The sequence below is a fragment of the Hydra vulgaris genome, chromosome 07, assembly GCF_038396675.1.
Source record: "Hydra vulgaris chromosome 07, alternate assembly HydraT2T_AEP".
In the NCBI taxonomy this organism is placed as follows: Eukaryota; Metazoa; Cnidaria; class Hydrozoa; order Anthoathecata; family Hydridae; genus Hydra; species Hydra vulgaris.
Genome location: NC_088926.1, coordinates 2,281,540 through 2,307,136, shown reverse-complemented (window position 1 = coordinate 2,307,136; position 25,597 = coordinate 2,281,540). Strand labels below are relative to the sequence as shown.

At 29.0% G+C, this 25,597-nt stretch overlaps 1 protein-coding gene across 2 annotated transcripts in view; it reads left to right on the top strand.

Annotated features, from left to right (window-relative positions):
• Nucleotides 1-13,565: 13,565 nt before the first annotated feature.
• LOC100204864 (mitochondrial import inner membrane translocase subunit Tim17-A) overlaps nt 13,566-25,597 on the top strand; it is a 30,911-nt gene continuing 18,879 nt past the window's right edge. For both annotated transcript variants that reach the window (XM_065800791.1, XM_065800790.1), the window contains exon 1: nt 13,566-13,978. In XM_065800791.1, coding sequence (XP_065656863.1) covers nt 13,950-13,978 — 29 coding nt within the window. In that variant the 5' untranslated portion in view covers nt 13,566-13,949. The remainder of the gene's footprint in view (nt 13,979-25,597) is intronic.

The window sequence follows — 25,597 nt, the reverse complement described above, 5'->3', positions numbered from 1 at the left end:
TTTGAATGCTTCTAATATTCAAATGTAGGATTGAGAATGCATCTATATCTATTTCAGGATTTGAAGTATTTAAGTTGTAATATAATGGACTTATGTTTTTGATTTCATCGCTACTATTATACCTGGATCAAATATTTGTTAACTGGCCGGGTCCTTGTGGAGGCAAAGCCGCTTATTTATCTAAAAAATACAACGCTATGATTCGCTCTTTTGCTTCAACAGTCAAATACTACTTAAAAAACTTTTTTATAGTTCGCTTTAACTTCTTCAACAATTGCGAAGTTGTTGAAGAAGTTGAAGCAAACCCGTGAAACGCACTGCCGAAGAAAGTTGTCAAAGCTGTTAGTGTCGACTGCTTCAAAGCAAAATTTGATCAGTTACCATTATAATTACCACAGCGCATCATCTTCCGTACAATCGAGCATGAGCTAGCATTGCTAACTGTTCATGACCTAACGGAATGCGCCCGCTTCCATCTAATTCTACTACAACGAAATCTTATTTTTTCCCGTAAAAAAACAGTATTTAGTTAACTATGATAATATAATTTGAATTTTAAATTATTTTTTTCATGCGCATTTTATTTCTAAGATTAAAGTTTTAATCTCAAATACAAAAACTAAGCAGATTTCACATTGTTAGTCATTAAAATGTTTTTTATTTATTGTTAAAAAAAAAAAAAAACACCGGATCAATAAGCGCTTCTTCAACCTTGGCGCCTGGGTTATTTTTCCCCCTTTGCTTCTCCTTCTCGAAGGCCTCTTGGCTCTCTGTATTCTCAAAAATCTTAGTAAGAATTATGTGCACCAAACATATAAACACTTTGACAAAAAAAACCTACTCTATGTTAATTAATTTAGTTTTAAAAAGGATAACTCAACAGAGAATGCAATTATCCAATTTGTAAATAAAATTTCAAAATCTTTTGAACAATCGAAATATACCTTAGGTATTTTTATCGACCTATTGAAGGCCTTCGATACGGTTGACCATCACATCCTACTCAAAAAACAGAAATAATATGGAGTAAATAAGCAAGTGTTTAGTTGGTTTAGAAGTTACTTAACAAACCGAAAACAGTTTGTTGTTGGTAATCACAACAATTGTTTAAATATAACCTGTGGAGTTCCACAAGGTTCAATCCTCGGACCCCTTTTTTTAATCTATTTAAACGATCTAAATAAAGCTACTAATCTGATGAACACCATGTTCGCTGATGATACTAATTTATTTATCTCTTAGAGTGATATTAGCGAACTTTTTGCCACCGTAAATAAAGAAATTAAACTTCTATTCTACTGGTTCAAATCTAACAAATTAACATTAAATACTGACAAAACTAAATGGACTCTCTTTTATTCGCTTAAGAAAAAAAAATTACATTGTTTTTATCGCTGGCAGAAAAGAGCAATTCGCATAATTAACTTTGCTGATCATTTTTCTGATTGTAAACCTTGTTTTATTGAAATGAAAATTTTAAATATATTTGAACCCAACGTTTTGAAAATTTTATGCTTTGTTTGTATGTAAAAAAACATCTTTCCCGCACCCCTCCCCCCCCCCCTATCCCCTCCCACATACACACACATCTTTAAAGATCTCTTCTGTTTAAAACCCAGCAAGAAAGACACTCTTAAAAAAAAATTTTAACGAGCCATTTTGTCAAACAAATTTTGTTTTGCCTATCGTGCACCGCACCAATGGAATAAACTTGTTTTACAAAATTTTAATTTTGATCGACCAAATTCTTTTGGTTTTTGTCTTTTTAAAAACAAAATAAAAAACTTTATTCTTTCCCTCGATAACATTTTACAGTATTACTAATTATTTTATTGATTATTTAACATTATTTTTGGATTAAATTTTTATTATTTTTCTCAAAAATTTTGTTGTTATGTTGTTTACAACCATTTATATTGTTTTTATATTTATATTATGCTGTTTATATTGTTTATAGTTTTGCTTATGTAAAAGATTCTGTATATATATATATTCTACTTTATCGTAACTTATAATTTTCAAGGTATTTTTAAAATTGTTTGTTTATTTTTTTATTGACTTTTAAGGTTCCGATGATAAGATCTTAGCGATCTTCTTTCGGAAACCTAGTTTACACTGTTATCACGCTTTGTATATATATATATATATATATATATATTTGTGAAGTACTTTTAATAGTTTACTGCATCATGACTAATAGTTATTGCATCACGACCAACATTGTAAACTGAAAGAAAAAAAAAGAAGTAAAGCTTAAAATGCAATCTCAGCTATTATCTCATGTTATCTCAGCTATTTGATCAATTTAAATTAATGTAAGTTTCATGAGTATAGCATTTATTCGAAAGAAATTAATTATTGCACCGTATCAAATATTTTACTTTGGAAAAACAAAGAAAACCAGCTGTTTTAATTTTATTATTCTTATTCTGAAAAAATGCCATTGTACAAAAAATTTAAGAATCCAAAAAATCGAAGAGAATCGCAAGATCTTGTAACCGAGAACCGTTTAACAGTATAGTAAAAATATAACCAAGTATTTAAGAATGCAATAATATACTGTTAAGAATATAGTACAATTTCTCTAATTTGAATCTCCTTAATTCACAAGCCTCCATAATTCAATTAAATGCAAAGTTACCGCGAAATGCGTTTAAGAAACTCTTGCTTTTAACATTCTAAACGTACGAGTTACGTCTAACCAATTATAAATTATTTTTTTGTGGGTTTGATATATTTTTTAAAACTATTTCTAGAGAGGCAAAGTTTGTTAATGAGAAAATGATCGCTCCATGGCTCAAAACTATATTGCCAACAATTCTCTTACGGCACTCACTTGAAAATATCTTTAAAACCAATGAATTCGGTCTTTTCTACCGATGTTTGTCTAACAAAAGTTTACATTTAAAAAATGAAAAGTATACAGGAGGCAAGTATAATTAAGTTTGCCTGACTTGGATGTCCATAGATAATGTTAGAGGAGAAAGACTTTCAATGCTTGTAATAGGAAAATCGAAGTCTCCTAGATGTTTCAAAGGTGTGAAAAGAAGTTCCTTGTCACTGTCGCGCCCAACCAAAAAGTTGGATGTCGGCAGAATTATTCAAAGAGTTGGTTAAAAAATTTGACCCAAAATTTAGTTTTCATCATTGCATAAAACATATAAAACCAAGTTTTAACGAAGCAATCCAAGCTATTACTGTTCCCAAAAATAACAATCTTTATTCTAACTTTGGAGATAATTTGACAGACTCTTAAATACATAAATCGTGTAATTGACATGGATTTACAAGCTTATAAAAGTCAATTAGCAATTAATGACTTTTTTTTAAAAATGTAAAAGTATAAAACACACGATATATTTACACAATATACATTTTGGCCTAAGACTATTTGTTAATAACTATTTGTTTGTTTGTTTCATTTCTATTTGTAACTTTGACAAAAGTATTTGAAAAAAAGTCAACTTTTCATAATTCGAAAACCTCTCTAATTTGAATTTTTATTTTTTTCCTTAAAATTCGAGTTAGAGCAGTTGTACTGTAATACCGTTAACAAAATAATATCGTTTAATAATAATGTTTAAAACTCCTAATATTTCAATATTTGGAGTTTTTAAACATAAAATACCGTTTATGTTTAAAAACTCTAAATATTGAAATATTAGGAGTTTTAATGTTATATTTGAAATATTTGAAAACCAAATATTTCAAATATAACATTAAGGAATCATACAATACGGATCATAATAAGGATCAAACTCAAAAGAACTCAAATATAATATCAATTAACAAAAAAAAAAAAATTTTTTTAATTTTTGTTTAAAGTTGTTTTTTTTACAATATAATAATAATATTTAAAAATTAATACAATTTATAAAGTAAGCAGATACTACTAACATTTGAAAAACTAGGTATCTGAATGAAAATCAAGTTCTTATCATCAGAACCTTATAGTAGTGTAAACAAAAAATTAGGTTATAAACAGGGTTGCCACAGCTCCTCTAAAATCCTCAAAAGTCCTTTTTTTTAAAAAACCTCTAAAATCCTTTATTCTCTAGAAAGTTGAAAATGTGATCAAATCTCCTCTTTAACTCCTCTTTTTTTGTTTTATTTCTTGATGAAAGTGTAATGTTCAAAATACCCATTCCTGATCTGCAAAACTGGTTAACGCCTTTAAGTCCATTGGATTGTAAAAAATTGCATTATCTTTTGCATTATAGTCAAATGCGGGTTAATCGGCTCTGATAAGGATGTATTTTGCAAAACCCCATTTTACCAGTGGAGGGTTTAAGGGGGTGGGGCTATAGGGGTAGGTGCCCCCCTTCCCCATGGGAATATGTTATATATTTTTTAAGGGCAAGTAAGAAAATATATCAATAATCTTTATATGCATAAGTTATGCGGCATAACATAGTTTTAGTTTTATTGTAAAAAGGCACAAATGCTTCGTGCGTTTTTGTATTTTTAAATGCATTGTAACTTTATGTGTTCTAAAGCTTATGATCGTAGAGTTTGCACTATAGTTTATTTTTTTGTATCTGTTTAATTAATATATTCGGTCATTTATCATATATTATTTTATTGTTGTAATCATATATTTATTTTATTGTTTTTTAATTCTAAATTTTATTTTCAAAATTCTAAGTGATATTTAAAAGTTTTTCGGTTGTATGTCAAGGGCTATTTTAAAGTTTTACACAATTAACAAACGAGCAATGCTAATGGAGATAGAAAAAAAGCAACTACCGCAAAAAGAAAACAAGTCAATATTTCTACATATTTTAACAAGAAACATATATTATTAGAACAAGTTAATAAAACAGAAAACTTAATCATTTCGATACCATGCACTTCTTAATTATCTGAAAATGAAAAAAATACTGCTTGCAGTATTGAAAAAGATATTTTAGAACCTTTAACTGTTATTGAGGATATTGGATATTATTTAAATATCCAAGATATGATTAGTAAGAATACAAGATATGGATTAGTTAATTAAAGAAACTGTTTGCCTAGATCTGATTTTTTTTATCCTTTTTCAACACATGTTAAAAAAGGCAAAGAAGTAAAACGATACTTAAATCAATTTCACTTTCACAAATTAAAAACAGGTACTCTTAATAAGCTCGGTGTGGGCAGGTAAATTTCCCCAAAATTATTTAACGTGTAACAGCTTGCAAGAGAATGCGTAAAACCATATTAAAGGTCGTTCATAAATTAAGTCAAGCAACTTTGACATTTTTAAACCCAATTGTAACGTTTTTGTAACAAGTTCTGTACAAATCTTTACAAAATCACCAACCCATTTCCCATAGAATGTGACCTAATTTAAAGACAACCCTTTCTGTGAATTAAAATTTTATAGATTAAAATGCGACTAGGTAAGTTTTTGAACTTTAATTAGCCCCCCCCCCCCCCTTCCCTGGTGAGTGATAAAACTCGCCTATTTTACTGGGATAAAATAGGCTATTTTCACCCAAATGGCCTATTTTATCCCAGTTTCTCCTAGAGTTAAAAAACAAAACTTGCTATGGTTTAGAGAATACTTTGCAAAGTGAAATCGATTTAAAGAATAAAAAGATTCAAAAAATTTAAAGAATCAAAAAAGCTCAGGGTGCGTTGGTTCACTGTTTTTTTCTTTGATGTATAATTTTTTAGCTATAACTTTTATTTTTATTTTTAGAAAAAGGTTGACCACAGACAATTTATGTTCTACGTTTTTGACAAGACCACAGACAATTTATGTTCTACGTTTTTGACAACACCAAAGACAATTTATATTCTACGTTTTTTTAAACGTCTTTTAAAGACTTTCTGAAGTTTAGAACTTTTAGAAGAAGTTTAAAAAATATTTAAAGACATTCAGAAGCTTTAAAAAGCCCATTGGGAAGGGCATGAATAAAAGTATTTTCGGAAATTTTAGTTTCTCATGCCAACATGGAGTGGATAAAAATTGTTTTTAAACATAAATTTCAATTAGAAAGCCTTATATTTTAAAAAAGATCACTCCTAGCTGAAAAATATTTTTTCCTATTTTTTTATTGATAGATACAATGGAGTTTAAGTTAACACAACTTTATTTTATTGTTGGTGTATTTTTATTGATTACATGTAGACTTATTATCTAATTTTCATGTCATATAACATATTTATTATTATCACTAGACTTTTGATTCTTTATAAACTACTTTTCCTAAACTTACTCATATAAAATTTATATATTTTTAGCTTAATAAACTAATAAGCCATGTTTAAAAAGAGTCTTTCTTTAGAGTCACGGGTGGATCTAGGATTTTATATAGGTGTAGCTAAAATTTGTGAAATTACGTCATAATTGCAACAATTTAATAAGTCGGTTAGTCTACAACAAAAAGAGATCTGATAATTACGTCATGTAGACGCTGCTAGACATTTTTTTATCTGAGCGTCTTAAATTTAAGGGTTGAACAGCTTCTGCGGTGTATAAATACATGTCTACACTTTTTGTAGACATATATTTTTCATTTACTTTGAATGATTCTAATAAAACTAATTAATGGTAAAATATAAAATTTGCCTTAGCTGTTCTGTTCGTAAGTTGGACATAAAATGTCTAACTTATTTAACGAAGTGCACCAACAAGAAGGTAAGCCATAGGACTTTGCACCTCATATGTAAGTTGTAATGCTGCCTAAGGTTACCTCTCCATTTCTAAATTCTTTCCTATTCTGAATAGGCGTCAATTTAAAAGTATTGTTATCGTTGGCAAAAAAAGCCCTCTATTTCTGAATTCTTTCCTTTATATTTTTGTTACTAATTGCATAACTGAAATTATAATTGTAATAACATTATAATAATATCGTGATAGATTCAAAAATATCATAATATCATTATTTTGTTTTATTTTTAAATATATTTACATATTTTATTATACTATATATAAGTATATATTAAAAAAAAAAGTAAGTATTGTACCTGTAACTGATCGTTAAACTAATGTTAAATTGAAAGAAAATTCGATCATCAACTATAAAGAGTCTTTTGCTAAAAAAAATGCCCAGACTTTTTCATTTTGAACCCAACAAGTACAACAGACATTGATTAGCTTTGCTTGACCAACAAAAAATAATTATTTAAACATTTCTGTAGTTTTGGACAATGGGCACGTTAAAATAACTCAGGACAGTCAACAAACTTTGAAAAATCTTCACAAGTGTTATATATACTGTTTATATACCTAATAACAATAGACATCTGTTTAAGATTGGCACAATCAGATGTTTTATTAACTAAAATTGAAAAGTACTTGCTTTTATTAGTTTCAGAAATCTCCTCAAAAGCCTTATCAAAACACTCAAAAAGTTGATTTTGTGTGTTTTCAGAGATGTATGTGACATTTTTAGTGGTTGATATTAAATGATCTTATAAGATAGTGTCACGTGCATAATTTCCAAAATTAGGTAGTTCAACAATGTTTCCTACAACTTTACTTTTTGAGGATTCTCTAACATTTAGGAGATTCTCCTATGTTGTATTATAGTTGAATCTACTGACAATAGAATCAACTTATAAGAACCTCTTTAATTGAAGCTTAAATTTTAAGATTAAAAATTTTTTCAAGAAATAAAAATGTAATATTTTAATTGTTTACATTTATAGCAAATGAAAATAGAAATTGTTTATACAGCTCTGTGAAAAAACTTTTATTGATAGTATTAACCAGTTGAATAAAATAAGAATGTAAAAGTTAATTGTTATAAGAATGTTATAACAATAAGCAGAGAAACAGTTGTATCTAAGCAAACATAGTTACAGGTATAAAAAGCATGTTATCTTTTTATTTTAAATATAGTTCGTGAAAACATAGTTAAAAAATATACTTTTAACTACAAAACCTTGATCCATTTTAAAAGGTGGTATAAAAACATTTACATCATGGCAACTTCTAGCCAAAAGCTTACCAATAAATTAAACTGGTGAGATATTTAAGCCATTTAGTTTTGTAAACAATTTTTTTGGCAACATTTTATGTTTTGAATGTGAGATGCATGAATAGCATTTGGAACAGTATTGTTTCAAAACATATCCGCCATAATTACCAACTTACTAAGAAAATAATAAAAGGCACTTGGGTTATTTGAATATAAATGGGCACAAAAAGACTGGGAAATATGTACAGCCACAAGGCAAAAAACAATCTAGCCACAAGCTATGAGTGTTGACGGCATACGAGTTTACAATATAAATATATTACTATTAAAAAAAACCATAATAGAGTCAGCCTATGCCGTAAAATCAGGTCGTTTGTGGCTTAGCCACAAACCGATCTGCAATGATCGATCTTTTATTTTATTCCGGTTTTTTTGTTTTTAGTTATCGCTTTTAAAGCCGATTTTACACAGCAAATAAAAATAAACTTATCTTAATTATTTATATAAATTTACTTTAAAAATATGTTGGAATATTATATTATTTTTTATTTCGTTGATTAATTTAAGGTGTAGCATTAGCCACATCTACAATACCCTAGATCCGCGCTTGAGAGTTGTAGTGGGAATCAGTTTTGGTAGGGTTTAAAAAGCTTAAAATGGAGGAAATAATATACAGGTTGTTGACGCTCTGGGTCAAATAGAAAAAGTATTAACAGAACTCTCAGTTCTGAACAGATTTAAGTGTTTGACTCCAAACGTCAAAATAAACAGAAGAGTGTTTTAATTTTGGTTGAAGAAGTAAAAGTCTTGTGGAAAAAACTGAATCTTCAAATTCAACAAGAAAAATCCATATTTGAAATATTAAGTTTAGCAAGACAAATTTACAGTGGTACTCTACAGTTTTACAAGACAAATCTACATTTGAAATCTACAAGTTAACAAAATAAATTTACAGTGTAAATCTACAGTTTAACAAAACAAATCTATAATGGAAAGAAAATTTGAAAATGTAATAAAAAGTATAAAAAAGTAAAAAAAAACATCCTCTAAAACCGAAAATTACCGACTGCCAACTATAAATCCAATTTTGCTGACTCGAGTGTCCGATTTGCCGATAAATAAAGTTCATAAGGGGGCTGGACACCCCTTTGGGACGGCTCTGTATGCACTGCAATTTAAATAATCATTTCCGATACAACATGTGCAAATCATGAAAATCTACTGGTGCAGTCACACACCTAAAGCAACACATTTTAAGTTTTTCTTAGACGCGCCTCATTGAATCCCAGCGTCATGTTCTTGATACATTATTAAAACATCCAGAGAATAATTGTTTTGAAATTCTAACTTCTCTCTCAAATCATGGTTATTGGTTAAATTAGTAAAATAGCATAGTATGAGCAGCTGAAAACCTTTTTTTTTCAATTTTACAGATTTTCTAAATAAGTAAAAAAAACTCGCTAGAGACTTGATTACTTGCCAAACGTAGTTTAACAAAACAGGAAGTTTCTCAAAAGTAAGTTTTAAAATTTTGCCAAGCAACGCATAGTAGAATGTAAACTAGCAAAGCAATCTTTGGTTTCCTAGGTTACATTTTAGTTCACAATTAGTGATTTTGCCGAGTGTTAACTATGCTGTTGGCGTTTGTTTTTTTTTTATGATTATAGTTATACAACCTTTAGGTTGTATTACAACAAGCATCATTTGTAAAGTGTTACATCAAATTTTTATAACTATAATTATGTGTAAAAGTTTTATACATAATTATGTTTATAAATATTTGATGAACTTAACAAATGATGCTTATTGTAATACAAACTAGTCATAAAAAAAAATGCCTTTGCTAGTTTGAAGATGATACTTTTATAATAACATTTGGCTCCACCAAAAAAAAGCAACAAAAATAACCAGCTCAGATATATTTTGCATTTGAAAAAATTTCAGAAATTTCTATAAATAGATATAGCTCAAAAACTTAAAAACTTAATAAAAATGATATCTTCACAATAAATTTAACTTAAAGCATGGTTTAACTTTAATAGGAATGCCAATTAAACGGATGCCTTTTCTATTGATGCACGTTCCAAAACAAATTCGAGGGATTGGTTAAAGCACAACGAGCAAAACAAAACAAAAAAATTAAATGCTCTGAGAAAGAACAATTCAAAGATTAACGCTTCTCAGCAAAAGGCTATTTGATACCGATAAACTAGTAGATCACCGGTCACTAGTAGCATTGATGCTCTTGTCACTGATGTTCAGCTCCACATTGTAAGAAAAAGAAATGTAAATGAAAACGATAAAACCAATCTCTTTTAAAAAAATATGCATGTAAATGAAGATGTTCGAAAGAAAAGTCCAACTGCAAATGATATTAAATTTTACATAAAACTGTTCGCTTAAATTGTAAAGCAAATCCTAACAAGTTGTGGTCAGCAAACGCAAAACATTAACTTCACAGAAATTAAAATTTTCTCTAAAATTTTCTTATTATTTACCGGTGGCAGGGTACAAAGTGAATAGATATTTTCGGAAGTATGAGTAACTTATAAGAAATTTGCAATTATTTGCTATCATTAAACACCTATAGATTTTAAGTATCAAATATGCCAAATTTTTGTTAAAATTAAGATAAATAAAAATAGTTTAATGTAATCCGTTTTTATGCGTTATTTTCCTTGCAATCAGGTATTCGGCCGAACACCAAATAGTAAAAAAAGTAGCCGAATACCGAACAGTCACCAAATATTCGTGACATATCTATTATATTTTACTTCCCGAATATAAGCAAGAAAGTCAATCAAAATCTGACTTTATTAGTGGCACGTGGAGTGACGTCTGGTTTTCCAGCCTAGAATAACTACGATAGTTTGGAAAAATTTGCCCTTAAAGACTTTTAAGAGGACTTTAAGCCAATGAAGACCTTTTGGTCTATTCGGCCGATTCCAACTCAACGTTTAAATAATTGCGCTGGATGGAAAATTAAAGTCATGCAGTGTTGCACTTCCATTGGGCAAATTGAAAAAATCAACACTAAGTTTATTTAGACTAATTATTACTTAAAAACTGTATGTTTGTATTTTTTGTTAAAAAATGACCACTTTATGCATGTAAATTGTATTACGAAGTAATATTTTTTAAGACACTTGCTATTTTTATTTTTTATTATTTTTACATAAAAAACCCACAAATAATAACATTGGGTTAGACTTTAAAGCCCAGTGGGCACAGTAACGTTTAGAAAACAATTTTTAGACGTGTATTGGAAAGGTTTATTTGAGGCGTTTCTTTAGTCTAAAGGAAATAGTAATGGACGGTTTTAATAAACGTTCAAAAAACGATTTTTAGATATGTATTCAAAACTTTTATTTAAGTGCCTTTTTTGTCTAAAAGAAATGGCGATGAAACGGTTTTATAAACGTTCAAATAACGACTGTTGGACGAGTATTGGGTGCGTTTATTTTAGGAGCTTATTTCGCCCAAATGTAACAGTTTGACTGTATAAAACCAGCATCCAGCATCCAGATCCAGCATTTTTTGGTGTTTGAGCTAATCTCCATCCATGGATCAAACTCCAATAAGAATTTTTTTTTTTTATACTTACGAAATAAAAATTTTAAATATTAACGAGTTTTCAAAACTATTTAATGAAAGTTTAGAGTTTTACTTCGAGGGGTTTTTTTATGAAACAAAATAGCTTTAAAAATTTTTTCTCTTTAAAGGAACTTCAAAACCCGATAAAAGTTTAAAAAACAAAATTTTAATATGTGAGTAAATGTTAAAACAAATATTTTAGATTTAAGAGTTCAAAAGAATTTTAATAATAAAACCAAAAAAACAAAATTTAAAAATATATTAGTATGATTTCAATTGAGAAAATGGTTATTTGTTAATTTCTTTTAAATGAGAAAAAGTTCGAGTGAAAAAATCAAAATTTTCAAAACTATATTGTTCTATAAAAAAGCACCCTTTTGACTGATTTATTTATTTTTTACACGTTAGGAAATAATTGCATATACTTAAAGAAAGAATTTGGTTTTCGATGACAAGGTCACTTTATAATTAGAAAGGTATATAGATATTAGTAAAGTTATTGCAAGAGTTTGAAAATTCTGTTTCATGCTGGAAAAGTTTTAGTGAAACACGATTTGTTGAGAGGCATGATTGCTTAATTATATTCCATTAAAACTTTAATAATATTGTAGAATGTTTAGGGGAAATTGTTAATAAACTTGAAAGTAAAACTGCTGACACTGCAAAAGGATATCTTAATAATCCTGTTGTTATTGTAGCATTTTGTTGCAGTATAGTCGTACTTTGTTATGCCAAAAAAATAATGGGATTGACAGTAACATTGTCGAAGTTATTGCAAACAGTCAATGACAATCTAATTGATGCATTAGTGTTATAAACTTTGTTATTTGGTCCATTCAACACTGCTAATTATTTAGCAAATGCTTTAAATGTACCCTAAGTCACTTTTTGAGTATCGTGTAAGAAATTGAATAGAAACGTCCCTGCTGAAAATGCATGCCAATAATACAAAAAAGAGCAATTTGTTTTTCGTGCCTTGATTCAGTTATTCAATCTCTGGGTACGCAATTTTCAAACCACTAGCTGGAATAATGTGGTTGAAACTGTTACAATGTTTACTGAATGTAATTGGATAAGGAAGCTATTTATAATGAATTTTTGGAGTGGAAAGAATTTTGCTCACATATGCAAAGCCATCCTTCAACTTTATTAGCACCTTTAAATAAAAATTATATTTTAATCTCTGTTATTTATCAGTTTTGTTTCTTAGAATCACAACCATCATAATGCCTCTCTGGATTTTCTATACCATTCCAATCAAAACATGTTCAGCAGAGCTTCAGCGCCATGAATATTGTGAAAAGTCCTTTGCGTAACAAAACAAATGATAAGCGAATAAATGGTTTGGCTTAATACATTATTAAGCCATAATAACATGTCTTTTGGTATCAAATCCCCCCCCCCCCTCCCCTCCACGCACACACCAAAAAATCCTGGATCCATCACTGCAACTTGCTACAAGCAATATATAGGCATTAAGGAAATTGTTTCGGAGTTTTAGAATTAAGAGCGGGTTGTAACCACACCTATAGAAGTCTTCACCACTGTCGACCTTCACCACTTCTCGGCCTTGGGAGGTGATTTGACATTGAGGAAAAAATTTAAATATCTTATACCGGTAATGTAAAGTTTGAAATATTCTTAGTGATGCTTGCTTTTATGAAGGAAGATTCTATGATGTCAATTATTAAAATAGAGTCTTATCTATGATGGAATTACTTGCAGAAGGCTCTTCACAAACAGCTAACCGTGACTATTTTGATACAACTAGTCACGGTGAGCTTTATGTTGACTCGACAACGGAGATCATAAGCTCTACACTCTAACCTTAATGACATCAAACAATACTGATAAAAAAAAGTCTTTTATAACTAGTATCAAGTCTAGTCAAAAAATATTTTTTGACTAGAGCAGAGGCCAATACCTATCCAAAAGTTAATCAAAACTTGATGTCAACATTGTTTAAAAAAAAAAAGTGGCGTCAAAGCGCCCGATTTACATCTATTTATTTTTCCTTTTTTCATACTCGTTGTGCTGTTTGATAAAATCGGCATTAGAGTTACTGATAACGTAAAAAATATATTTAAATATGTGTATATATAAATTAAATATAATTAATGTATAAAATAAATTGAATTAGTGTAAAATTTCTTTAACGATGAAAAAATCTACATAGAATATATATAATATATGATGAGACGTGATACATGATAATACGAGTATAGTTATAGAAATTATAATTTTGCAGGGATCATAACTTTTTATTTGGCTTTTGTCTCCCTGATCATTAGGGAGACATGGTCTATGGTTAGGGCCTAATGGCATTAGGGCCTAATGGCATTAAGGGCATTAGTAATACCTTAATGGAGAAAAAAGAAAAATAAGGAGTGTATTCTCTACATAACTACTTTTATTTGCATCTGTATATTAATTTAGCTTAAAAATATGGTCGAGGAATATGCAAGAGAACCATGGTATGTACTATTTAGTCTATGATTGTATATTATTGTGTCTATATTTGCATAATATTTTTTTGTGTAATAAAGTATATCTTAATGATAAAACTGCAGTAAATTGTTTAATTGAATAATTTTTTTTTACTCTTTTCATGCAATAAGCTACACCGTTTATTATAAAAAAGTAGATATATAACATAAAACCTCATAGTAGAATAAAATGCTGTAATAATAATAATAATAATAATAATAATAATAATAATAATAATAATAATAATAATAATAATAATTCTTAAACTTATTGAAACTTTTGACTCCATGTTGAACTTATTTAAACCTTATTTTTAAACTTATTTAAACCTCGTGTTTAAACTTATTTAAACTTCATGTTTAAACTTATAAGTCATTTTACAATTTTAAAATTTCTTATTTACACATCAATGAAACAGGCAGATTTCTTGTAACTTTTCATTAAAAACTAGATAAAATATCAAGTTCTGTAGAAATTCACTATAGTCAAATGAGGTAATTATAAGATTAGGTTAAAGAGCAATCTGTGACCTAAAATTGCAGAACAATCCCAAGAAATGCCTAAAACTGTCTGTGAAATAAAAACATTTGGTTGGTTTTTTTAATTTTTTAAAAAGTTTTTTAACTGAAAAAATATTATACTAATATGTTTATGTGTTTACTACTAATGTGTTTATGTCTGGTTAAACCTAATAACAAAAAAATATATAAATCAGTTGATTTATTCAATATCTTTTCTTCACACAGCAGCTATACTTGACACTATTTGTGTTAAAGTTTAAAAAAATAATTTTTTTTTATTTTTTTGCATTAAAACAGCTTATATTATAACAGTCCTTTAGTCTTACATTGGTGATCAAAGATGACTTTAGCTTTTATATTTCAAAAAATAAATAGGTCTTTAGCTGTCATTTCTACAAACTCAGAGAAAAAGATAATTTTTTAATAGTTACTATTATCCTATTTTTAATTTGAAACACTTAAAAACACAAAATGCTGCTGCTCAGAGAAACAGTTTGAACATAGTACTTCCAGAAGCATATGGTGGTTTTAAACCTTAAACCTTATAATTGTTCTATTATTTTGTCTACTACCACGTTAAATTAATTTATTTTATTAATTTACATATTATGACATTTTATATTTGTTTTTAAAACTTTTGGATTTATATTTTCAAAAATAAATAGGTCTTTTGATGCTGTCCTAGAAAAAGATAATAATTAATAATTATTTTAATTTGAGGGCCACTCATGTGAAGAGACATTAATTTTTTTTGAAACTCTTTACCTTAAATTTCAAAACGAAAAACTAAAATGTTTTGTTCTTGCTTGTACAAGTTTTAATGACTGGAGAAAAATCTGTTTACCAAGCCGCTTAAAGAAACTGTGTTCTTTTTTATTTTATTTTGAATATATTATATTTTCTGTTATCATTGTTATTTTTTAAACCCCTTTACCTGGGGTATTACTACGGCCTCAGGTAAACACTGAATTAAGGGTATCAAGCAGAAGTCCTTCAAAACTTAATGGGTTTAAGAAAGTAGGTTACAGTTAGAAATCAGTTTTTACCAATTAAAAAAAATTTCAAACAAGACTTAAATATAGTCTATAATGAAAAATCCTTTAAAAAAATGGTCATAATTATATTTGGCATTTCATTTTTGATTGGTTTAGTTTATTTAGATTTCATTTTCGGTTGATTTAATTCAAGAAATACAACAACAAAAAAGACCATCAAGCAGATTTAAGACACTTTAGAGCAAAATATTATCTAACAGCTATATTTATTGCTGTTTTATCTAAGCAGGTTTTGTTTCGTAACAATCAAACATAAAGCCACAGCTGAATAAATAAAAAGCCAAGCATCTCTATTAAACTGCCATCATTTAACTGCTGTTTAGAGCTAATTGATTTAACATTCTACTGCATACATTTAATTGATTTGTTCTTTAATTGTATTTTTACAAAAAAAAAAAATGGTCTAACTAAAAAGAAAGTGCAAAAAGTATTGAAAGTTTATAAAACTTCTGTTGATGTAGATGTTAATTACTTTTTGGGTTTTAATATATGTTCATTGGTTTTTTCTTTCAAGAGCAACATTAAATTATTTTTTAGTTAATTACAATAAGGTTTTTCTTCGTTTTTAATTTTTTTAATTTTTAAAGTTTGGTCATTAATTCATCAACTCTCTGAATTAAGAAAAATGAGGTTTGACTTTTACTAAAAATCTTCAGACTGTTTATTTCTAATGAGTAGATGCATTAGAAATAAGTAGTCATGATAAAGATTATTACGCATTATTTCTTTTCTTTTTGGCTTGTTAGGTTTAGGTCATTGTATTTATATATAGATAATTGGTAAACCTCAATAGAAATTTGCAAAATCCTTTACAATACAATCCAGTACAATTTGCCGTGACCGTAAAAAGTTAACTACTATCAGTAAGAGTAAGAATATGCAGGGGCATATCTAGGGGATGTCTGCTATGTCGTTGCACATACCCAAAAAAATTAAATAAAAGTTTTTCAATTTGATTATATTGTTGAAAAAAAACTTTACTATATATAACTATTACAACAAAAACTAAACCAATAATGCACAGTTAATTATCTGAAATGGTTGAAATAAAATTCAAAACCGGAAAACATAATAGTAAATCAGTTTCATAGTTTTGCGATTGTTTAAAAATAATAATAACAATATTTTGATGGAGGTAAAACTAGCTTTTTAAAGATGGAGGTTAAACTAAGTTGTACAGCTTAATTAGAAACTTGAATTGGCATACCTTATTTTATTTCATTATATAGAACTTTATTTTTTAAATATTTTCTTTCATTAGTTTAAAAAAAATCAAAATGATTATTTTAGTTAGATCAAATTTTGGACTTCCCTTTTCACATATACCCTGAGTAAAATTTGTATTGAGTTTATTGTTTAACTATTATCATGAGGCAAAATTACTTAATAACAACAAGTATACATCAAAATATATAAATGGACATCTCCAGTTTTATTGCACTAGACTGTGTATTATTTTAATAAATTTCAAATAAGAAATAAGCAGAGAAGAAGTTTCAAATATGGAAAATAAAATTCTGACTCCCCTTTTAACATACACCCTGTTTAATTTATGTTTTCTTTTATTTAACATAAAATATGGCTGTTGGTTATTTCAAAATGTCGCTTAATTCGCAAGTTTATATAGCACTTTGAAGAAAAAGTTAGCCCTTAGGAGAAAAAGATCATTTCCTTTTAAGTTAAGTAACCATATATAATATTAATTGTGTAGAATTTTTGATATCATGACGAAGAAAGGAAGACAGAGTTATTACAAGAAGAAGCTGTTTATAATTGCATCAATAAAAACTAGTCTTTGTTCCTTGGTTTTCTTGGATAATCAAGCATTTTTGACAAAAATATTAGAATGTCTATATCCAGATTTTTGACTTATAAAGTATAAATTTTTATTTAGCTAAACTGTTTATCCTTCATGAGAAATATGAGAATTATTATCCCCTTTATTTTCAAAGAACCTTATTTCTTATTTCTTAAGTTATGAAAGAATTTCTTAAGATTTTGTTTATTCTTTATGAGAAATATGAGAATTATTATCCCCTTTATTTTCAAAGAGACTTTTTTCTTAAGTTATGAAAGAATTTTTAATGGTTTTTCTGCCCTTTTCTACACAATCATTACTTTTTTTAATACTAAAACTTCCAATATAGACATAAAGGAAAAGCTTGTTTATTTAGTGTTTTAATAAAAACTATTATTTCATGTTATGAATTGTGAAATCATGGCATGGATACTTTACAAGAGTTTTTTATTCCTGTGGTTTTCTGTCTCAAAGAATGTCTTTAAATATCAATAGAACATTTAATCATGCAACCTCTGCTACTCCTTCATTTACTGAAGTTAATAACAAATTTTGATTTTGTTGCACTGTGTATAGCAAGACATGTTTTTAACTTTTTTAATTACATGATTGTGCAAGCAAGTAATAATTATATTTTTTGTAGTTAGAATCTTATTCAAGCATTAAAAATTTTTGTCTCATTACTTAGAAATATTACTAATCAACACCTTCAAACATGCTTTGAACAAACCTAAAAGTTGCATTTCAAATTATTTTAAATTAGTTATCACTGTTCCTTTGCTAAACCATCTGAGTACTGCGTTTAACACAATGTTAGATGATACAACTTAAAAGTGTTATAAAGTACCTGTCTTTTAGTTTCTTCATTCTAATCTATAGTTTCTTCGAAAGACAAATGCAGAAATTCAGTGTTCTTGTTATACTAGTTGGAAAGACCACATCTTATCTTTAAGTGTCTTTTATTTATCCAAAGGGTTAATTGGGCTTATTTATTATGTGGGAAATGCAGTTGAATTTCATTTAACTGTCTGAATTTCAAAAATGAACTCTAATCTCATAATACTGAAACATTGCAGGCAACAAACCTTTACTGAGATGTCTAAAAAGTTATCACTGAAAGGTAAGAAGAAGTTGCAAAGCAATATAGTAGATAAACTCTAAATGATTTAGTTTAGATTTTCACACAGAGTTATCTATACTACAGACTACTATTAATGGACTATAGATAGTAAATAAGTTTGTTATAAATACTTATAAATTTATTACTATTATTTTTTTATATCTTTGCTTCCAGCGAGGCTGCAAGCAACCACAATTAGAGTTGAAAGTTACTGGATGAGAAAAGATAAAGATTGTAGAGCAAGATAACAATTGACAGATGACTTAAAAGATTGCAAATTATATGAATCGGGAAAGCAAGATGAAGGAAGCAAATTTTAAAGAAGGTAAAAAACTAGAGGAATAAGAGTTTCTGGAGCACTTAGAATCAGTCACAGAAAAAGGATGAGACTTAATTGAATGACGACGATGTCATTATTGTTGGAGGTTGGCTGCAAGAGCAGGTCCAACTATGTTTACAAAGCGTTTTTGCACCTTGTCTAAAAGAGAAAGGGCATCATTAGAAGATCCGCCCCAGATAAGGCAACAGTATTCCATACAAAGATTTAAGATTTATAGAGATAGAGGATAGAATCCGAAGTAAGAAAGTGTCGAGCTCGATAAAGAGATGCAACCTTAGCAGATGCCAACTTTGCAACTGGTTTGATATATGGTTTCCATGAAAGATCGGAAGTAAGAGTTAATCCTAGAAGATGAAGGGTAGATGACTCATCAAGTACATTACCATTCATAAATATAAGAAGATCTAAATTATATGCGATAAATATTTGCTAAAAAAATTGAGTTTTATCTGAATTAAAGTTCATCAGCCACTGTGAGCCTCATGCTGTACCAGAAGTAAGATCCTTTTCAAGCTCAAATGCCTCCTCCAAGCAATCAGAGAGTGTTGGCTTCTTATCAAGACAAGAATAAGTGGTAGTATCGTCAGCAAACAATGCCACCTTAGATGTGAGAATATCTGGAAGATTGCTAATGTAAATTAAAAAGAGTATAGGGCCAAGGATTGAATCTTGAGAAACCCCTGAAGTTCCAGGATATGAAAAAGAGTGCTGTCCATCAAGGACAACTTTTATACTACAATTGGAAAGAAAGGATTTAATAATCTTAAAGATGTTACCAGATACACCATAAGAAGAAAGCTTATGGAGAAGACCAGCATGCCAAACTTTATCAAAAGCTTTGGAAATGTCAAGAGCAATAGCCTTAACTTTTCTAAACAGATGCTGCTTCCCAGCAGGCTGGAAAACAAGACTTTGATAAGCACTTGTTAAATAGTTTTAAAAGTATAAATGACAGCTCTAGAGAGCACTTCTTCAAGACTATAACAGGTATGTTGTCTGGACCATAAGCTGTAGAAGAGTCTAAGCAGGAAATCAATTTAGATACAGAAGCTGGAGTGGTATGAATGTCAAGCAATGAATCAATCTGTTTGTCGGCTATATCAGGTAGAACGCAACTAATGAAATTTAGAGATGATATTGATGAAAAGTTCTTAGCAAACAATTCAGCTAATTTTTGTTCATTCAATTTTTAGGTGAGGTGACAAAGTCTAAATCATACAAGAGAGGTTGAATAACAGATTTTCCCATATTATTAATACTATTAAAGACTCTCCAGAAGTTATGAGAGCCTAATTTTTGTGATGAAAAATGAGATTTCATGACCTGAGAACAGCAGGCTTTGGCCTTAGACAAAACCTTTCTACAATGGTTTCTAGAGTAATAAACAGACATCTGTTTTCTGGAGAATTTTTTTGCTGATAGATATGGAAGAAATGGTTTTGATTGGAAACTGCAGCAGCACAATGTGAGGAAAACCATGGAGAAGAGTGAGACGACCTGGAATTGTAAAGAAGGAATAAATACTTCAATGCCAGCCTAAATACATGAATTTATGTAAGAAGTACATTTGTCAACAGGAGATGAAAGATTTCTACCTATGGGCCATCACAAAGAAAATTACAGGAGTCCCAGTCAGCTTTAAGGTACTTGTAAGAGGTACGATGATAGGAGGATTCAGATGATGAAGAAGAATGAGATAATAGTTTTAGAGAGATTAAACCATGATCAGAAGCACCTAAGGGTAAATGTGGAGAAACTGAGCACTGACTAGGATCAGAAACAAGACATAAGTTGAGTAGAGAAGGTAAATGATTCTTGGTTTGTCTGGAAAGCGAGTTGGAAAGTTAAATGTTTGAGTTAAGGATTGAGAAAGGCAAAAGTTGTGGACCTTAATGTCTGCAGAGTCACTGACACTAGAGCCAATCCATTCAGTTTGATGAGCATTAAAGTCATTAACAACAACAGTAATAACTGATGGATAATGAGAGAGTGCTTGGTCCATTTGATCAAAAATAACATCAAAAAGAGTGCAGTCTTAAGATAAAGGAGAGCGATATAGAACAAAGAGAAAGGCAGTAGAGTGAAGTGGTGCTAAACAAAAGCACATGAAAGAATAGTCTGTGGATTCAAACAAAGAGCAAGTAAGTTTCTCGACAAATGGGTGAATTCTTACAAATGTAACCCTGATTGCCCAGGCCAAGCCTGACTATTGGAGTCTTTATGAATCAAACGAAGATAACCATCAACACTAAGATCACAAGATGAGACAGCCGAACTCAAATTAGTCTCACAAAAAGCAATTAGGTCTGGTGAACTTTGCAAGAGATAAGACTCAACAGAAAAAAAGTTACTTCGAAAACCATGAATGTTAGTGAATGATAGGTTTAGAGAACTTGGTGATGACGATTGTTTTTTGTGTTTTATAGTTTTGCTACTTTATTCATTTTTAAATTTGTTAAAGAATTTGACTCAAAGCAGTACTCAGTACACTGTTTTATAGCCCAAGCAATTGAGTCATTACTATTAATAAACCCTAATTCGTAACAAAGGGCTCCAAATGTGGCCTCGACAATCCACACCAAAAGTATGAACAGGGACACCATCCATGCGCAACATGACACTGTTAATACTTTGACATTTTTCAGCTGCTTTGTGGAATCAGCTTCTCTGAGAGCTACCATAGAGTTAGGGCAACCTGACTACCACCCGGCCTCAGAACCATAAAACTGAGTTTTAGAGCTGTACCCTCATTAGGAGATAATAGAATGAGTTGCCTAGTCATAAAAATGGAGACAAGCAAAACCCATGCATTGAGTCAAGAAGATCCAGCATTCAACATCCTAAATTGGAAACAATGTATTAAAAATACATCTGCGCCAGCCTGATAGATGAAGAAGGGGTGTGAGGCTGGTCAAGAGAATCTGTTTACCCCTTAAAACTTCGCCTAAGAGGCCTTCTACAAGACATTGGCCTGATGCATTTAACATCTGCTTAAGATGAGTATTTTTATGGATACACCATCTCTAGCCTTTACTCAACCAAGAGCCCCAAGGCAGTTTTAAGTTGGAGTTGGCTTCTTCTAGCCATTGTCTTAAAAAGCGTATCCTACAGGATACGTTTTTTTTAGGCAAAGTTTAATTGTGTTTTAAAGTTTAAATATAATAAAAGTATAATTTCAAAAAATATCTCAGCTACCTTTTGTTAATTAGCTATTTTCATAGCCAGACATCTTTGTTAAAACATTATTTAACATTGTACAATTATTGCAATAAGTTTTTTGACTCTTTGTAAATATTTATAAAGTTTATTTATGATTAAAAGTTATAAAATTATATTAAAAAAATTTAAACAGCAAAGTCTTGTATTTAAAAAATTATAACCTGTATATTAGGGTGTGGCGATTTTCACTTTTTTTTGAAATTTGATGGTGGCTAGTATTTTTTTTTTGTAAATCGGTATGCAAAACATGAAACTAAGTTTTTTTTGAAAAAAAAATATTTTAGGCTGCTTTTTTTCACCCTTAAACTATTTTTTTTGTGGACTTTTTATTCTTGAAACTAAAGTTTGCCGTTATCTCCAAAGAAGATTGCATTTATTTACCAAACCATGTAGTAAACTAAAATTTAACTTTGTGCACAAAATTTGGTATTTCAAAATTTAGTTTAATAAGCGGCGTGTGAATAACAAATATATTTTGAATATACTCTCCTTTTCGCAATGTTCATCTTTTTTTAGATTATATAAAAGTGACCATTTAAAGTTGTTTATTTTAACTGTGTGTTTTACAAGTTGAAAAAACTACAATTTATAATGCTTTGCTATTAAATTTTAATACTTTTTTTAAAAAATATATATATATATATATATATATTTACAGATATTTGTTATAGCAAAAACTAAGTGTATATCTCATTACTTTAATTAGAAAGAGTTTAAAGTTATATATATATATATATATATATATATATATATATATATATATATATATATATATATATATATATATATATATATATATATACACACACACACACATTTGTAATACCAAAAACTAAATGTATATCAGCTCATTATTTTTATTAGAAAGAGTTTAGAGTTAATAGTAAAAAGTTGAGCATCAAGCTTTTTATACACTTATATCTTTATATTTACTTCATAAAAAAACAAGTCCAAGAAATAGTTATCTAACTAAAGATGTATAAATAATAGTTTGCAAATAATTTTTTTTAATGAGGTTTACCATATCTTTCTTACAAGAATTATTGGACATTAATTTTCTGCTAGCAATTTGACCTTGAATGTAAGTATTTTTTCTGGCTTGACCAAAGACAACATAAGCACTTTCAGATGTCATTTTTACGCATCTTTCAATAGATTGTGTATGGGAAGGCCACTTTGTTACTTTCATTGGAGTGTTAATAAATTCTTTAACTGCTTCAATTGATAAATGACATGTTAGAGGTAGTTCAGTAATATCACTCCAGTCTATAAGTTCAGAAAAACAGGTTGCTTCCATAATTTTGGCAGGAGTCTTTTGAATCCTAAAAAATCACCAAATTGAAGTGCATCATTCCCTGTTCCTCTTATTTCAACTATTTTATTAACTGCTTCTTTTCACTCATCTTCAATTTGGCTACAAAGCATACTTTGAAAAACTGATTCAGAGTGAGCATACCATGTTGATTGTTTGAAAGTGGGTAAAACAATGTATTCCCAACTGGTTTAACATTACAGTAAATTCGTGCTGGGAGAAAGGATCAATAAACTTACTTAAACATATACAATTACTAAAAAATCAAACTCAGGAGGTAACTTTACCTCCTGAGTTTGATTTTTTAGTAATTGTATATGTTTAAGTAAGTTTATTGATCCTTTCTCCCAGCACGAATTTACTGTAATGTTAAACCAGTTGGGAATACAAGACACCTACTATGTAATCAAAAATCATTTTCAACCTATTTAAAAGGTCACTTGTTAACCCATGTTTAGATACCCAGATTCTGTAAAACCTCAAAACAGTAGTTAGCCATCTACTATGACAAACAGGACCAATTTCTAGTAATGCAAGTCTCTTAGACAGAACTCTAGTTTTAATACATGTCATAATTAGGTACGCTTAGCTCTAATCTATGCTTAGATCTTTGATAATGTCAGGACTTAGGTAGATAAGTGGAGAGTTTTTGCACACTTTTAAATATTTCGGGTTAATTTCAAGGTTGGTGCCATCATTCAACATCTTACCCAGCGGTCCTGACCAATGATTGCTGGCTTTAGTAGGACCATCAAGAAACTTAATAAGACTTTTTAACCCTAGTTCCCCAGAGTGCAGATCACATACAATCCATACAAGTTTTTTATTAAGTTTTTTTTCAACAAATTGTATTACTCCTCCTGCCCATCCAGTATTTACATTAGTACTATGACAACCTATGGCTTCCAATGTCAAATGTAAACATCTTTCTTTAAGCCATTCAATTAAGTGATCAGCAATTATCTCTGCAGGATTTTTTTAAATTTGATTCTTCAGGAACAAAATGGAATAGATAATTTCCACCAGGTCCACTGCATAATGTTCTGTATAATGTTCTTCTTTTATTTAACCTGGGAATTTTCTGCCTTCAACATCAAAGAAAACTTTAGTGTCAACTTTTCTACCATCAAAAAAAATCTTACCATTATTGTTAAGTTCATTTTGGAGTTTTGAGGTAAACTCTTTTCCAATTTTTTCTTGAGCTCGCTTTACTTTGTTGTGGTCAATAATTAAGCAAATGTTTCCTTCGGTGATAATTTTAGCATCAATAAGGGCAGCAGTTTCTATTTCTGCAGTTTCTCTTAAACTTGTATGATGCCTTAAGCTTGCTTATGCAATATTTTTTATATTGATGGTGTTATATAATACACTTTTTTCTTTTACTTTTTTTGTTTTTGAAATATATATTTTTATTTTATCATTTGTATCTTCACAGACTTCGTCTGAGTCACTCTTGGGGAAAAAAAAATATTTTTCTTGATTAAGAATCTCCTGGTCTGTTTTTTATTTTTTTATTTGTGAAACCTGATTTTCTATTAAATGTCGTTGAATTTTTTTATTTTGTTTTCGAGTTTCAATATGATCAATGCCAGCTATTTGGAGGATTGCTTTGGTTCCAACTTTTTCTCTTTGATATCTAACAAAGTTCAACTCAAGAAGAGGATTTTTTTTCTTCTTTTTTACAAGTACATACAATGTGAGCTTTTCTGTCACAGTTTTCTTCACAATTATTCTCTAAGCAAAAAAGTATTTTACAATTGCATGTAAACAAATCAAAAAATTTATCAAGTTTTTCCATAAATCTATTTCTAATTGCTAAAGCTATGTTGCCATTGATAACTTTTACAGCCAATAACAACAAATCTTTTACTTTACATTTAATTCTTCTTTCAGAATTAATAACTGGATTTACAAATTAAGAATTAGCTTTTTTCCACTGTAACAAAATTCCTGGCCATACTTAAGAATATCTCTGGAAGTTGGGAGTTCTGATGGAAAAAACTCTGAACTCTTTCCAATCAAGTAATTTACTTCTGGTTTTGGTGGTATATGACATTTATATATAATTTTTTTTTTAAAAAAAAAGATTTAAAAAATTGTTTTAATAATATTTTACTTTATCTACAAATAAAAAAGTCGGAGGCGTTTTACTAATACAGTAATACTTTTTAAAAACATTGAGCCATCTTTCTGTAAAATAAATGAATTTTATTTATATAAATTTTTATTACATAAATAAAT